The sequence below is a fragment of the Castor canadensis genome, chromosome X (genome assembly GCF_047511655.1).
Source record: "Castor canadensis chromosome X, mCasCan1.hap1v2, whole genome shotgun sequence".
In the NCBI taxonomy this organism is placed as follows: Eukaryota; Metazoa; Chordata; class Mammalia; order Rodentia; family Castoridae; genus Castor; species Castor canadensis.
The window spans coordinates 109,280,315-109,298,557 of record NC_133405.1 but is presented as its reverse complement, the minus strand read 5'-3'; the positions used below and the strand labels follow the sequence as shown (position 1 = coordinate 109,298,557).

The window sequence follows — 18,243 nt, the reverse complement described above, 5'->3', positions numbered from 1 at the left end:
AATCTTTAGGTATATCTGCATATAAAATTATATACTTGATGTGAACAAGATTAATTTTTACATTTTTCTTTTGTATTTGAATGATTTTTATTTATTTTCTTGCCTAATTGCTTTGGCTAAAACTTCTTGCACAGTGTTGAATAGACAAGGCAAGAATGAGCATCCTTATTTTGTGCGTGATCTTTTTTTTTTATTCATGCATACAATATTTGGGTCATTTCTCACCCCTTCCCCCACCCCCTCCCTTATCACCCTCACCCCCTCCTTCTCCTCCCCACCCCCTCGCTACCCGACAGAAACTATTTTGCCCTTATCTCTAATTTTGTTGAAGAGAGAGTATAAGCAATAATAGGAAGGACCAAGGGTTTTTCCTAGTTGGGATAAGGATAGCAATACAGGGAGTTGACTCACATTGATTTCCTGTGCATGTGTGTTACCTTCTAGGTTAATTCTTCTCCAACTAACCTTTTCTCTACTTCCTGGTCCCCTTCTCCTATTGGCCTCAGTTGCTTTAAGGTATCTGCTTTAGTTTCTCTGCATTGAGGGCAACAAATGCTATCTAGTTGTTTAGGTGTCTCACCTATCCCCATACCTCCCTTGTGTGCTCTCACTTTATCATGTGATCAAAGTCCAATCCCCTTGTTGTGTTTGCCCTTTATCTAATGTCCACATATGAGGGAGAACATACGATTTTTGGTCTTTTGGGCCAGGCTAACCTCACTCAGAATGATGTTCTCCAATTCCATCCATTTACCAGCGAATGATAACATTTCGTTCTTCTTCATAGCTACATAAAATTCCATTGTGTATAAATACCACATTTTCTTAATCCATTCATCAGTAGTGGGGCATCTTGGCTGTTTCCATAACTTGGCTATTGTGAATAGTGCTGCAATAAACATGGGTGTGCAGGTGCCTCTGGAGTAACCTGAGTCACAGTCTTTTGGGTATATTCCTAAGAGTGGTATTGCTGGATCATATGGTAGATCAATGCTTAGCTTTTTAAGTACCCTCCAAATTTTTTTCCAGAGTGGTTGTACGAGTTTACATTCCCACCAGCAGTGTAAGAAGGTTCCTTTTTCCCTACATCCTCACCAACACCTGTTGTTAGTGGTGTTGCTAATGATGGCTTTTCTAACAGGGGTGAAATAGAATCTTAGTATAGTTTTAATTTGCATTTCTTTTCTTGCTAGAGATGGTGAGCCTTTTTTCATGTGTTTTTTGGACATTTGAATTTCTTCTTTTGAGAAAGTTCTGTTTAGTTCACTTGCCCATTTCTTTATAGGTTCATTAATTTTGGGAGAATTTAGTTTTTTAAGTTCCCTATATATTCTGGTTATCAGTCCTTTGTCTGATGTGTAGCTGGCAAATATTTTCACCACTCTGTGGGTGTTCTCTTCAGTTTAGAGACCATTACTTTTGTTGAGCAGAAGGTTTTTAGTTTTATGAAGTCCCATTTATCTATGCTATCTCTTAGTTGCTGTGCTGCTGGGGTTCCATTGAGAAAGTTCCTACCTATACCTATTAATTCCAGAGTATTTCCTACTCTTTCCTGTACCAACTTTAGAGTTTGTGGTCTGATATTAAGATCCTTGATCCATTTTGAGTTAATATTGGTATAGGGTGATATACATGGATGTAATTTCAGTTTTTTACAGACTGCTAACCAGTTTTCCCAGCAGTTTTTGTTGAAGAGGCTGTCTTTTCTCCATTGTATATTTTTAGCGCCTTTGTCAAAGACAAGTTGATTACAGTTGTGTGGCTTCATGTCTGTTTTTGTGCCAGTGCATGCTGTTTTCACTGTTACTGCTTTGTAATATAGTTTGAAGTTGGGTATTGTGATACCTCCAGCATTGTTCTTTTGACTAAGTATTGCCTTGGCTATTCGTTGCCTCTTGTGTTTCGATATAAATGTAAAAGTAGATTTTTCAATCTCTTTAATGAATGTCATTGGAATTTTGATGGGAACTGCATTGAACATGTAGATTACTTTTGGGAGTATAGACGTTTTTACTATGTTGATTCTACCAATCCATGAGCATGGGAGATCTCTCCACTTTCTATAGTCTTCCTCAATCTCTTTCTTCAGAAGTATATAGTTTTCCTTGTAGAGGTCATTCACATCTTTTGTTAGGTTTACACCTAGGTATTTGATTTCTTTTGAGGCTATTGTAAATGGAATTGTTTACATACATTCTTTTTCAGTTTGCTCATTGTTAGTGTATAGAAATGCTAATGATTTTTCTATGTTGATTTTATATCCTGCTACCTTGCTGTAGCTATTGATGATGTCTAGGAGCTTCTGAGTAGACTTTTTGGGTCTTTAAGGTATAGGATCATGTCGTCTGCAAATAGGGATATTTTGACAGTTTCTTTACCTATTTGTATTCCTTTTATTCCTTCTTCTTGCCTAATAGCTCTGGCTAGGCATTCCAGTACTAAGTTGAATAGGAGTGGAGATAGTGGGCATCCTTGAATGGTTCCTGATTTTAGAGGGAATGGTTTCAGTTTTCTCTGTTAAGTGTAATGCTGGCTGTAGGTTTGTCATATATAGCTTTTATAATGTTGAGGTACTTTCCTTCTATTCCTAATTTTCTTAGAGCTTTTATCATGATATGGTGTTGGATCTTATCAAAGACTTTTTCTGCATCTATTTAGATGATCAAGTGGTTTTTGTCTTTGCTTCTGTTAATGTGGTTTATTAAATTTATTGATTTTCGTATGTTAAACCACCCCTGCATTCCTGGGATGAAGTCTACTTGGTCGTGGTGAATGATCTTTTTGATGTGTTTTTGAATTCAGTTTCCCATTATTTTATTGAGGAGTTTTGCATCAATGTTCATTAAGGAGTTTGGCTTATATTTCTCCTTTTTGGAGGTGTCTTTGCCTGGTTTTGGGATAAGTTTAATACTAGCTTCATAAAATGTGTTAGGCAATTTGCTTTCCCTTTCTATTTTGTGGAATAGTTTAAGGAGGGTTGATGTCAGTTCTTTTTTTTTATTTTATTATTCATATGTGCATACAAGGCTTGGGTCATTTCTCCCCTGTGCCCCCACCCCCTCCCTTATCACCCACTCCGCCCCCTCCCTCTCCCCCCCACCCCCTAAATACCCAGCAGAAACTATTTTGCTCTTATTTCTAATTTTATTGTAGAGAGAGTATAAGCAATAATAGAAAGGAACAAGGGTTTTTGCTGGTTGAGATAAGGATAGCTATACAGGGCATTGACTCACATTGATTTCCTGTGCGTGGGTGTTACCTTCTAGGTTAATTCTTTTTGATCTACCCTTTTCTCTAGTTCCTGGTCCCCTTTTCCTATTGACCTCAGTTGCTTTTAAGGTATCTGCTTTAGTTACTCTGCGTTAAGTGCAACAAATGTTAGCTAGTTTTTTAGGTGTCTTACCTATCCTCACCCCTCCCTTGTGTGAACTCACTTTTATCATGTGCTCAAAGTCCAATCCCATTGTAGTGTTTGCCCTTGATCTAATGTCCACATATGAGGGAGAACATATGATTTTTGGTCTTTTGGGCCAGGCTAACCTCACTCAGAATGATGTTCTCCAATTCCATCCATTTACCAGTGAATGATAACATTTCGTTCTTCTTTGTGGCTGCATAAAATTCCATTGTGTACAGATACCACATTTTCTTAATCCATTCGTCAGTGGTGGGGCATCTTGGCTGTTTCCATAACTTGGCTATTGTGAATAGTGCCACAATAAATATGGGTGTGCAGGTGCCTCTGGAGTAACCTGTGTCACAGTCTTTTGGGTATATCCCCAAGAGTGGTATTGCTGGATCAAATGATAGATCAATGTTTAGCTTTTTAAGTAGCCTCCAAATTTTTTTCCAGAGTGGTTGTACTAGTTTACATTCCCACCAAAAGTGTATGAGGGTTCCTTTTTCCCCACATCCTCGCCAACACCTGTTGTTCATGGTGTTGCTAATGATGGCTATTATAACAGAGGTGAGGTGGAATCTTAGTGTGGTTTTAATTTGCATTTCCTTTATTGCTAGATATGGTGAGCATTTTTTCATGTGTTTTTTGACCATTTGAATTTCTTCTTTTGAGAAAGTTCTGTTTAGTTCACTTGCCCATTTCTTTATTGGTTCATTAGTTTTGGGAGAATTTAGTTTTTTAAGTTCCCTATATATTCTGGTTATCAGTCCTTTGTCTGATGTGTGACTGGCAAATATTTTCCCCACTCTGTGGGTGTTCTTTTCAGTTTAGGGACCATTTCTTTTGATGAACAGAAGCTTTTTAGTTTTATGAGGTCCCATTTATCTATGCTATCTCTTAGTTGCTGTGCTGCTGGGGTTTCATTTAGAAAGTTCTTACCTATACCTACTAACTCCAGAGTATTTCCTACTCTTTCCTGTATCAACTTTAGAGTTTGTGGTCTGATATTAAGATCCTTGATCCATTTTGAGTTAATATTGGTATAGGGTGATATACATGGATCTAGTTTCAGTTTTTTGCAGACTGCTAACCAGTTTTCCCAGCAGTTTTTGTTAAGAGGCTGCTATTTCTCCATCGTATATTTTTAGCTCCTTTGTCAAAGACAAGTTGGTTATAGTTGTGTGGCTTCATATCTGGGTCCTCTATTCTATTCCACTGGTCTTCATGTCTGTTTTCGTGCCAGTACCATGCTGTTTTTATTGTTATTGCTTTGTAATATAGTTTGAAATCAGGTATCGTGATACCTCCAGCATTGTTCTTTTGACTAAGTATTGCCTTGGTTATTCATGGCCCTTGTGTTTCCATATAAATTTCACAGTAGATTTTTTCAATCTCTTTAATGAATGTCATTGGAATTTTGATGGGAATTGCATTAAACATGTAGATTACTTTTGGGAGTATAGATATTTTTACTATGTTGATTCTACCAATCCATGAGCATGGGAGATCTCTCAACTTTCTATAGTCTTCCTCAATCTCTTTCTTCAGAAGTATATAGTTTTCCTTGTAGAGGTCATTCACATCCTTTGTTAGGTTTACACCTAGGTATTTCATTTCTTTTGAGGCTATTGTAAATGGAATTGTTTACATACATTCTTTTTCAGTTTGCTCATTGTTAGTGTATAGAAATGCTAATGATTTTTCTATGTTGATTTTATATCCTGCTACCTTGCTATAGCTATTGATGATGTCTAGGAGCTTCTGAGTAGAGTTTTTTGGGTCTTTAAGGTATAGGATCATGTCATCTGCAAATAGGGATATTTTGACAGTTTCTTTACCTATTTGTATTCCTTTTATTCCTTCTTCTTGCCTATTTGCTCTGGCCAGGAATTCCAGTACTATGTTGAATAGGAGTAGAGATAGTGGGCATCCTTGTCTGGTTCCTGATTTTAGAGGGAATGGTTTCAGTTTTTCTCTGTTAAGTGTAATGCTGGCTGTAGGTTTCTCATGTATAGCTTTTATAATGTTGAGGTACTTTCCTTCTATTTCTAATTTTCTTAGAGCTTTTATCATGAAATGGTGTTGGATCTTATCAAAGGCTTTTTCTACATCTATTGAGATGATCAAGTGGTTTTTGTCTTTGCTTCTGTTAATGTGGTTTATTACATTTATTGATTTTCGTATGTTGAACCACCCCTGCATCCCTGGGATGAAGCCTATTTGGTCGTGGTGAATAATCTTTTTCATGTGTTGTTGAATTCGGTTTGCCATTATTTTGTTGAGGATTTTTGCGTCAATGTTCATTAAGGAGATTGGCCTATAGTTCTCCTTTTTTGGAGGTGTCTTTGCCTGGTTTTGGAATAAGTTTAATGCTGGCTTCATAAAATGTGTTTGGCAGTTTTCCTTCCCCTTCTATTTTGTGGAACAGTTTAAGGAGGATGGTATAAGTTCTTCTTTAATGGTCTGATAGATTTCAGCAAAGAATCCATCAGGTCCTGGGCTTTTCTTTTTAGGGAGACTCTTGATTGCTGCTTCAATTTCATTTTGTGTTATAGATCTATTCAGGTGATTAATGTCCTCTTGGTTCAGTTTTGGATGATTATATGTATCTAGAAATCTGTCCATTTCTTTAAGATTTTAGAATTTATTTGAATATATGTTCTCAAAGTAGTCTCTGATGATTTCCAGAACTTCCATGGTGTTTGTTGTCTTCTCCCCTTTTGCATTCCTGATTCTACTAATTTGGGTGCATTGACATTGGGTGCATATAGGTTGATAATGGTTATTTCCTTTTGGTCTATTTCCCCTTTTATTAGTATGGAATGTCCTGCTTTATCTCATTTGATCAATGTAGGTTTGAAGTCTACTTTGTCAGAGATATGTATTGCTACTCCTGCCTGTTTTGGGGGGCCACTGGCTTGGTAAATCTTCTTCCAGCCTTTCATCCTAAGCCTATGCTTATTTCTGTCAATGAGATGGGTCTCCTGTAAGCAACAAATTGTTGGATCTTCCTTTTTAATCCATTTTGTCAAATGGTGCCTTTTGATGGGGGAATTAAGTCCATTAACATTAAGTGTTAGTACTGATAGGTATGTGGTGATTCCTGCCATTTTGTTGTCTTAGTTGTTTGAAGGTTTGATTGTGTGTACCTACATTGAGGTTACTCTCTACTTTCTTGCTTTTTCTTTTCTTGTAGTTTGGCACTGCCTGCCCTTTCATGGTTATGTTGGGTTTCACTTTCTGAGTGCAGAATCCCTTGAAGAATCTTTTGTAATGGTGACTTTGTAGTCACATATTGTTTTAGTTTCTGCTTAACATGGAAGACTTTTATTGCTCCATCTATTTTGAATGATAGTTTTGCTGGGTAGAGTATCCTGGGGTTGAAGTTATTTTCATTCAGTGCCAGGAAGATCTCACCCTAAGCTCTTCTTGCATTTAATGTTTCTGTTGAGAAGTCTGCTGTGATTTTGATGGGTTTACCTTTGTATGTTATTTGGTTTTTTCTCTCTTACAGCCTTCAATATTCTTTCTCTAGTCTCTGTACTTGTTGTTTTAATGATAATATGCCTTGGGACAGATCTATTTTGGTCTGGTCTGTTTGGTGTTCTGGAGGCCTCTTGCCTCTGTATGGGAATAGATTTCTGTAGATTTGGGAAATTTTCTCTTATTATTTTGTTGAATATATTGCACATTCCCTTTGCTTGCACCTCTTCTCCTTCTTCAATGCTCATGATTCTCAGGTTTGGTCTTTTGATGGAGTCAGTGAGTTCTTGCATTTTCTTTTTACAGGTCTTGATTTGTTTAACTAATAGTTCTTTGGTTTTTCCTTTAATTACCATTTCATCTTCGAGTTCTGAGAGTCTGTGTTCTGTTTTTTCTATTCTGCTTGATTGGCCTTCTATTTTGTTTTGCAGTGCTGTTTTGTTCTTTTTTCTGAGGTTTTCCATATCCTAAGTTTTTTTCTCTTTAATGTTGTCTGTTTTTTTCCTGAGTTCATTTATCTATTAATCATGTTCTTTGTTTCACTTTGGTGTTTATACCATGCTTCTATGGTTTCTTTTATTTCTTCTTGCGCTTTTTCAAATTCTCTATTTTTGTTGTCTTGGAATTTCTTGAATGTCTCTTGTACATTTTGGTTGACCATATCCAGTATCATCTCTATAAGATTCTCATTGATTACCTGTAGTATTTCTTCTTTTAGATTATTCTTGTGGGCTTCATTGGGTTCTTTGGCATAGTTTATCATCATTTTGTTGGCTTCTGGATCTGAGTATCTGTTTTCTTCACTTCCCTCTGGTTCCTGTACTAATTTTTTGCTGTGGAGAAACTGGTTTCCCTGTTTTTTCTGTCTTCCTGTCATTGCCCTTGGTGTTGTTAATGTCCCTGTACTGTGTGTAATTAAGTATTTCCTAGCTTGTAATACTAACAATGGTGGTATCTAGAATGGAAGGGTGAGAGAAGAGGGAAAGCAAAGAAGTTAAAGAAAAAGGGAAAAACAAATATACAAACAAGTTGAAAAAAACAAAACAAAGAAACAAAAAATTTCAAAGATATAAACAGGGAGGAATAGTGTACTAATCAACAGTAAGCAGAACAGGCATTAGAGAGAGAGAGGATTGAAAAAAAAAATAAATAAATAAAAGAAAAAAATAAAGTAATAAAAAATGTTTTAAATGAAAAATAAAAAAATAAAAAGACCTACCAAGTTCAAATGCAATAAATTTTCAGTCTTAATAATTTTGGTGTTCATCCTTCAGCCTCCAATCCTGGAGATGGTGTCTGAGAAGTAGTTCTGTGGTTGTCTCATCAAAGGGGAAAAAAACCAAACCAAACCAAACCAAACAAAAAAACACAAAACAAAAAAAACACCACAAAGTGTCCCATGTTTAAATGCAATACAGTTTCAGTAAGATTTTCTGCATGCAGGTATAGTTCGGTTGTTGTCTTATCAAAGGTAGGGAGAAAAAAAAGAGTCTGGAGACAGTTCTGTGAATGGCTATCTGAGGCTGCAGCTCACCTGCCTGTTGCTGTCAGCCTGCTGTTGCTGTAGGCTTTATTTATGCAGATCTCAGGAGTGAGCTTAACACTCACCTGGCCCCACAGGCTTTGTTTACTCAGAGTTCTCCTGGGTGCTACCACCACTACTACAAGCTTTCCCCTTTCCAAGCACAGTGGGGGAGGTGACACTGCACCAGCTTTCTCAGGCCTGTGTTTTTATTTACAGTTCACATGGGAAGTGGGCCTTCCCCCCTGTCCTGTGGAGTTTTCCACCCATCATTGCTTTTACAAGCTTTCCCACTCCTGGTTGCTGGGCATGTGCCACTGCTCCTGCCTTCTCCAGCCAGCTTGTTGTGAGGGATTTCCCCTCCCCCCACTCTTTAGCACTCAGGGCACCCCATCCTCTTTGCTACGTGTCTCTTTTGTTGTTATTGCTTATTATTCAGTTTTTTTTCTTTTTTCCCTAGGTGGGGGTTGGTCTGTCCAGAGGGCTATGCTGATCTGGCCCAGGGTTGTCTGTGGGAGTACCATGTACCACTTAGCTCACCTTGTGGTCCATGTCTTCCCAAGCCATCTGGGCACTGCCATCTGGCAGTGGTGCAGGAGCCCTCCTGGTTTCTCCGTTTAACATGAAGTGGAGATGCTATGTGTGGGCTGGGGGTGTGGAGGAGTCAAAGTTTTGCCTCTTCTCGGTGGTTTTTCCTGTGAGGTGTATCTCCTGTGTCTCTCCAAGATTTTACTTTAGGAGGCACGCTTTCTTCTTCCTCCCTCTAGCCGCCATCTTGGAATCTCTGTGCCTGATCTTAGAGTAAAAGTTTTCAGTGTTTCTCTATGGAGTATTTTTAGATATGTGTTTTAATATATGACAAAACCAATTTTTCAACTGATTTTTCTGTACCTATTAAGGTAATCATGCAGTTTTATACTGTGTTCTGTTAATATGGTATACCACATTGACTCATATCCATATATTGGATCATTATTGCCTCCCAGAGGTAAACTCATTTGATCATTGTATGACCCATTTAAAGCCCTGTTGAATTCATCCTTTTAGTATTTTGTTGAATTTTTTTATATCTATGTTCATCAGGGATTTTAACCTATAGTTTTATTTTCTTGTAATGTCTTTGTCTGCTTTTGGCATCAGGCTGATGCTGGCATCATAAAATGATTTTGAAAGTGTTCCCTTCTCAATTTTTGGAAGAGATTGATAAGGAACTTTTAAATGATAAAATTCACTAGTGAAGTTATCTAGCCTTTCACTGTTTTTTCATGGAATTATTTTGACTATTGATTTTCTGTTTCTTTATGAGTTGATACTGTATATTATATATTTGTAGATATTTATCCATTTCTCCTGAGTTATCCAATGTTTTTGACTTATAGGTTTTCTTAAGAGTCTCACAATCCTTTTTATTTCAGCATCAATTATAACATACCCTTTTTATTTTATTTATTTAAATATCCGCCTTTAAGATAGTATAGCTAAAGGTTTGTCAACTTTATTGACCTTTACAATAAACCAATGCATAATTTCATTGATTTTTATCTATTGTCTTCGGATTCTCTTATTTCATTTATCTCTGCTCTAATTTCTCTATTCTTTCTGCTAACTTTGAGTATAGGTTTTTTCTTGTTTGGGGGAGGAGTTAGGTTACCTTTATGAAGATTCTATAGGTATTGCTGCATTATATAGTTATGGAAGTTGATTAATGGTAGTGGCTAGCTGGTCATTGTTTGTTAGCATTTTTATTGTAATTAATATTGTTGTGGGAATCTCAAGCTGAGATATAGGAAACAAGCAGATTAGCAGGAAGCAATGTTTTACTGTGCCAGCACAGACCCAGCAGACTCGTGTCCAAAGGCTGAGCCCTGAGAACAAAGGGTTCTCACCTTATATACCCTTGCAAGCAGGTTACAAAAGCAAAAAGCGAAGCTCAACCCACATATGGCTGCATGTGACTTTATTGGCTATTTCATTCCCTCAGTGTTTGTGACCTTCATGTTTCAATTCTTTAAGTTTTATCTCTCTGCTATGCCATCCCTTCCCCCTGTTACATTATCAGAACACAGCCTGTCTGTTTTTTTTCTGGACTTCCTCCCTGCTACATCAATGTTACCGAGGTAATAGATAATTAAAATTGTACATAGGAAAATTAAAAGAATGAATGAAAGGAAGTATAAATTGTTCCTTCTTGATTTGACATAATTGTTTTAGCTATAATTTGAATATTTGAGATGTTTTATGGGTAGCTTTTTCTAATCAAATTTGGGATTGTTTTTTGGCTAACTCACAAATTTGTGGGGTTGCAGTGAACAGATAGTTGGAAAGAACCCAAGTAGGTTAGAAAAGTTAAAGGAGCATGAGGAAAATTTAGCTCTTAGATTATAGATTATCTAAGGTTAGATAGGTTATTAAATTAGGTTCTATGACTAGAGTAAAGCCTAATATGGTTGTGCCAAGAACTAAGCAATTTTAGGTAAAGTGGTATAGTTAATTGGGGGATGTTTATAGGGGGGATATTGTTGGAGATTGAAAATCTGACAAAATGGCAATGAGTGTAAGGAATTACTAGTACCTGGACCTTGGTATATGAAGTGTGTGTAGATCCCATAATCCATAGGCAGGCTCAGTAATCTCACTAAGCAAATGGAAAGCTAAAGGAGAGTAAGAAAATATCATAATGGAATAGTAGTAAAACCAAAAGGTTTTAGTGGCCAACTATAACACATGTGAATTTACTTAAAATGGCTAATTTTTCATTTGAGACATCAGGTTATGCCAGTTTTTATATATGTCAGTTTTATATTTATCTTGGTACATTGTGAATATAAGATGTGATTTAAAAACTCTTTATGGTTTTATTTTATTCACTGTGAGAAGAATGACACCTTTCAGTAATTTAAAAAAATGCCTCCTCAATCTTTTTCTGTAAGCATTCAGTATTAATGTTTAATGATAGGACTATTACAGCAGGATTCAAACTGTTTGCCAATTTCTCACAAAGAGAATGAGATAATGATCAAACTTGACAGGTTGATATTCACATTTCTTTTTCCAGATATACTGAGCCATTCACCGCAACCTTCCTACCTGGCAGTGATCCAGAGTTTTTCATAAAACCTCAGTCTGGGGAACTTCCTCCTTTTTATACTAAAGGGACTCTCCTTGTTGTAGGATTTGTACCCCAAATGTACAGTAAGAGATACAAAGCAACACTAGTAATACAGGTAAGTTCTATAAGGGCAATAATGAAGGCTATTTCCTGTCACTGAAAGCATTAAGTGAACTAAGGAGAAAAGGCTTCACACAGTTATCAAAGACAAACAGTAACACTATTGCCTTGCAAAAGTCAATTTATTTCAACTGCTTCTTCTTTTATTTCCCTTTTGTCTAGCAAAATAATTTAAATTCAGAATATAACAAAAAGGTTGACACCACCAGAGGAAAGTAAGAAATTACTTCCCTTGCGCATTTAAAGAGATGAAGAAGAGACAAATGATGATTGTAGATAATTTATATAGTCACATATAACCTTCTGCAGGACTTTAAGTTACTTGAAATAGACATTTTAGAAACTTTGGTTGAGGTATAGGGTGTTGTCAAAACATTGAAGTCTAAAATGAAGAAAATGAAATAGAAGGTAAATTTTATTTCGAATTGAAAAAACAGTATGATATAAAGTGGAACATTTATATGTGAAGTCTGTTAAGGTGATCATTTTACTACTAGGTAAAGTAAATTCAATTTCAAAAATTTATCCAGTAAAGAAAATTTTCCTATAAAATTTCCCATATATCTTATAGTGAGAACATTTAGGCTAAAGACAACCTTCAAATTGTTTTGGAAAAGATTATTACTATAGTTTACTTTCAGTAGCATAGGCATAAAGAGTCTATTGTCACCTTATAACATACAACTGGTGCCAAAGTAATTTCTAGACTTTTAAATCAAATAATAATTAGGGTAGTACCTTAGGCAGAAAAATATTATTTTAAGAAACAGAGAAAATAAAATGTTGCATATGGTTTGAGAAAGTTATTTCTATTTTTCCATCTTTCTAGGAGTCTAAATAACCTAGCAAATAAAAATGTAAAGCCTCTTTTGCCTTGCTGCACATTTCCCATTGCCCTCATTGATACCTAATTTAAAGTAACTATGTTGTACTTGCTTATTTAAATTATCATTTTTGAAAAATTTGCAAATTAAAATGATATTCATTTTATCTAACACACAGTGAACATTTCTGATATTAACTTTTAGCAAGTTTTACCAACAAAATATGTGCCTAGTTTCCCTGTATCAATTTGACAATTAAATTACTTTATCACAATTGAAGGTTTTACATGAGTTTATATGGGATCAACTGAAAGCATAGCATTTTCAGTTAGTCTGAAGTGGCACAATTTGATAAAGCATATATGGGGACTAATTAAAAATTGATAAGTGTTTAAGAAACTATTATTTTGGTCGAGCATGTTGGTGCATGGCTCTAACGCCAGCACTTGAGAAGTAAAGGCAGGAGGATCTTGAGTTTGAGGTCAACCTGCAGTACATAATAAGACCATGTTTCAAAAAGAAGAGAGAAAAAGAAGGAAAAAAAGAAAGGAAAGTAAATTATTTTGTTAATTCGATTTTCATTATGTAAAATTCCAAATGTGTGGAGAAATAGAATAATTAATCTAAATGTACTGAAAATCTAGTATGAGTCCTTATTAACTCATGACCAGTCATGCTTTACCTACATACAACCCTACCACATTTTCTATATTACTTTAAGGAAAAGCCAAGGCATTGTGTTATTTGTAAACATTTCCTACTAATCCACAAATGAAAAATTCATAACCATGGTACCATTGTTAAATCTAAAAATTACCAATAATTCCATAGTATCAACATATATCAAATATTCATTTAATGTTAAAATTTCCATCTGACTCCTAAATCTCATATTTTTAAGTTTTAAAAACATGTTTTAATAACACAGAGTTCTAAGAAACCTTCCCACAATTTCCACCAATGGTGACATTTAATATATCAATAGTGAAACATCTAAACAAGGAAATTGATATTGGTAAAGTACTAAGTAGAGACCTTATTCCATTTTTAGAACTTTTTACATCTGTATGTTTGTCTGTGCCTCTAGGCAATTTGAACCCATGTATAAGATGTATGTAACTGCAACCACAACTGAGGTACAGAACTTTTCCATGAGTGCAAAGGAACTACCTTGAGCTAATCTTTTATAGATATATCCAGGACTGTGATTCCTACCCTATTTCCAACAACCACTGATCTTTTTTTCTTTGTTATGGTTCTGCCATTTATAGAATATTATATAAATGGAATCACATGCTGCAGAAGCTTTTGAAATTGACTTTTTATGCTAGGCATAATTTCCCTGAGATTCATAAGTTATTGCATATATCAAACCAATGATCTTAAAATCATGCTTCAATCTGTTTGACTCCAAATCCCAGTTCTTAATTTCAATTCCATACTCACTCCCATGGTAAATGTGAAGAAAATGTAAAAGGTTAAATCATTGTATAAATGAAACTGGAGTTTGAACTCAAGGCCTCACGCTTGATAAGCAGGCGCTGTACCACTTGAGCTACTCTGCCAGCACTGCATCTGTTTTTTTGTTTATTCATTTGTTTATTTTATAAATTTTTATTAGGATATATGTGTTATATGGGGGGGATTCATAGGGACAATTCCAATTAGACTTATGTTGTACATTAGTTACATCACCTCCATTGTCTCTTCCCTTCAGCCCCCTCCACACCCCCACTTAAAGCAATTGCAAGAGGTTTCTTTGTTCTATTTCATATAGGTATATGAAGTCCATCAACCATATACCCTCACCTTAATCTCCTTCAATCACCCTCCTCCCTCACATGCTATACCTATTTTATAGTCCTGTCTGTCATTATTAATATTTAAGTTGATGTTCAAAGATGTTTCTTAATGTATCCCCGCTGTGGGTATACTTTACTTTGGTCCATTAAACCCCTTCCATTACTCTGCCTTATCCTTTTACCTCCCACCCCCCCATTTTTCAACAGCTTTCAATGCACATCGTTATATGCTCTACCTTCAGAGATGTTATGTTTTACAAAGTTATTGATGATCTCTCATCCTCTTTTCTTTTCCCTTGTTTGCCAAGTTACATAGACTAGTTTAACTATTACAAACATATTCTACATCTGAGTTTGTATATGATCATGCTTGTTTTTGTGTATATGTTTATCTTTTGGATTTATCTTCCATATATGAGAGAAAAATTGCAGCCTTTGTCTTTCTGAGCCTGGCTTATTTCACTTAACATGATGTCCTCCAATTGCATCCATTTACCTTCAAACCACATGTTATTATTCCTTATGAATATATTATTTATATCATCATCTTTTTTTGTTATTTTTTGTTCATTGAAACAGGGTCTTAACTATGTAGCTCAGACTGGCCTCAAACTCACAAACCTCCTACCTCAGCCTCTTGAGTATGTGATTATCAACATTGAAAAAACTTATTGATATTAATCATTAATTCAATATTTGCAGCAATATTATTTTCATTGGGCTTCACTTGAAAATAAAAATGATTTTTGTAAGAATAGTTTAATTAAATATTACCCATACAAGTCTCAACAGTCATATTAGGAAGCTTTGTGATTTCCTATTGAATTAAATTACATTTATAATGATTAAAAACTCTTTCCTAAATATTAAACAAAGCAGATAGCACTAGCTTTGAAGGGGCTAAAGTTAACTTGGCCAGACTATTTTACAAAAAACATTGCTACTTAAAGAGAGTAGAAGAGCTGTTGAATTTTCCAAAGCAAGCATGATAAATCTTGGCTTATAAAAAATGTGAGATCAAAATTATCCGATATCAAACATGATACTTTCTATTTATATAAAATAACTTGTATACATTATATTTATATAGAGTAACATATAACATATATTGTATTTATATGTAGATGCCCCTGATATAACTAGAGGCATAACCAGACATAGGTGATATGTGGATCCTATGAGAGATTTCTGAGAAATAGTCCAAATGCATATCTCAGCATTTTCACACCAAAGGTGACCAGGAAGTTAGGGCTTTTATATGCCACTTTGCACTATTCTAGCTTTTGACGAAAGAATGCTTCTAGGGACTGTTAATACTCTGGCACCAGCAGAGATGCCTGAGTCAAAGAGGTGCAGATATAGGCAATTGAAAGATGGAGTAGACATTGAAATGGAAACACTTGAGGGATGTGGGTGACCACAGACCATGTACTTAACAACATAGTTTTGGTTATTCACTCCATGCACTCATTGGCTTTGGTATTTCATCATTATGAAAATTTGTGGGTTTTTAAATTTTTCTTTAGTAATTGAGTATAATGATCAATTTGGCATTCTTTTGTAATAATCAATGCTGACTTCTAAGAGTCATTAATGATATATAGTTATTAACACATTCTTATTTTAACTTCTGCATTTTATTTTTATTTATATTTTCTAAGGGAGATTTGGGTAGAAAACTGTTTTTGAAAGTTTAAACAGGTAATTGTTTATATTCACATTTAGATTGAAGAAATTTAACCATAGATAAAACAATAATATGTAATCTTAATTTTGTAAAATAAGCTTATTATTTTTATTGTTATATAGCATATTGGAAAAAAGGGCATGAATAACTTCCTCAAAATGTGTATACACACACTCCGCATCATTTACTGTGAAAGTAATAGAGTCTTAATTGAAATACATGAAATATAATTGGGAGTTTAAAAGTAATGTCTTTATCATTTTCAAAAGGTCTTGGATATAAGTGTCAGATGAAGGTACAAGTCCCTCCTTATAACTCTGTACCTACTATGTTTCTTGGATGTGGGTGTAGATCCCTTTATATAGCTTACTTATGTGAAGTCAGTAAATGCTGGGCATGAGTATGGGTCCCTTCTTGTAACTCACATATTAGTTCCAAGTGCAAATATAGTGCAGTCTTATTTGTTTAGATCACTAATTTGTGCCCACAAAGTGGGTCACTTGTTCTGGAAAAAGTTTACAATGGCATATGCACAATTTCCAAAATCTAGCTTTGGTTTTCAAACTTCAAGTATACTTATGCGAAGAAAAATTTTACTTAACTCAAATGTATTATTCTTCTTGGTTTGACCCTCTTTTAAATCATTGTATCTGAATACATAATTACTATAAGCACTCAATAAAGGGGTTAGATATGATTAAAATAACGCCATACCAAATGTGAAAGAAATTCCTGTCCTTAATCAATATTCATTGATAGATATTACATTATATATTAAGCTTGGTGTATTGTAATATTCACTTAGTCTGGGACTGCTCATAATTAGTTCTGTGAGCATACATGGTACAAATGTTAGTGTGATGAGAAAGCCTATATTAAAAACTAGTGACTTTAAGAAATTATGCAGAAACAATGGGACTTAACGTAAGTATGTAAAGGTATTAACATAAACATGCAAAATGGTAGAATGCCTAATTCAATAAGACTTAGGAATTATATGTGTTTCCTGTACATACTATATGCACAGCAAATGAAAGATTTTTAAATAAATCCCTATATAAGTTGTGCTAACTTGGATTTAGATTGATTGTCATCAATGATCTCATACCACTCTCTTGGTTTATTCAAAAGGTTATATGACTTCAATACATAAAAATCGGATCAGTGTATTTTGCCAGTAATTTCTATGGCTATACTTAAAATTTCATGTATAGATTCATATTGAACGGAACATATTGAATGGGAACAATAGTTCCCATTAATGGCAATAGTGTGATATCTGTCAAATAGATTGGTTTCTCTTATGTTTAGTTCACCTACAGGGCAGACCTTTAGCTGAGAGATTTCAGTGAAATAATCTTTGCTTCATAAAGTCAAGCCAAGAGCTTTCAATTTATTTTCACATTAAGTTTCATTATAGGTGCAGTTTCAATTTTTTAATTTTTCCGTACCCTGTATGACAAAAAGAAGTTGCTAATTGTGATGAATGTTAGCTTATATTTTTCCAAGCCTCTGGATATTTCAAATAAAAATCTCTCTCTCTTTACTTCCAGACAGAAGAATCATACTGGTTGTATGAAATAAATGGGTTACCTCCAGAGCTCACACCACTGATAAATGTAAAACCCAAAATTGATGCTACTAACAAGATACATGACACGATGCCCATTGTTCAGCGTAATTTTATCCATGAAAATGTTAAACTCCAAAGGACAGGGCCATCTTCTACCTTTAAGGGTGCTCCATTGGTGAGAAAGAATAAGAATAAATAAATTCTTGCCAAAGCATTTCTTGGTCTCAAATATAATTGAATATTTTCATTATTATTATATCACTTTTTAAATATTTCTGAGGAATAATGATTTAATACTTTAGGTCTTATATCTTTTTTGTTTTTTAAAATGCTGACTTAATCTATTCTTTGAATAACTGATTCTTGAGTTGTGTTGGGGTTTGTTTATTTTTATTCTTGTTGTTTGGCAGTACTGGAGTTTGAACTCAAGGCCTCACACTTGATAAGCAGGCGCTGTACCACTTGAGCTACTCTGCCAGCACTGCATCTGTTTTTTTGTTTATTCATTTGTTTATTTTATAAATTTTTATTAGGATATATGTGTTATATGGGGGGGATTCATAGGGACAATTCCAATTAGACTTATGTTGTACATTAGTTACATCACCTCCATTGTCTCTTCCCTTCAGCCCCCTCCACACCCCCACTTAAACCAATTGCAAGAGGTTTCTTTGTTCTATTTCATATAGGTATATGAAGTCCATCAACCATATACCCTCACCT

At 34.9% G+C, this 18,243-nt stretch overlaps 1 protein-coding gene across 1 annotated transcript in view; it reads left to right on the top strand.

Annotated features, from left to right (window-relative positions):
* The window catches only part of Cfap47 (cilia and flagella associated protein 47), a 393,644-nt gene extending 375,925 nt beyond the window's left edge, over positions 1-17,719 (top strand). The window contains exons 64-65 of the mRNA XM_074062282.1: positions 11,461-11,629; positions 17,501-17,719. Coding sequence (XP_073918383.1) covers positions 11,461-11,629; positions 17,501-17,719 — 388 coding nt within the window. The remainder of the gene's footprint in view (positions 1-11,460; positions 11,630-17,500) is intronic.
* Positions 17,720-18,243: the final 524 nt, after the last annotated feature.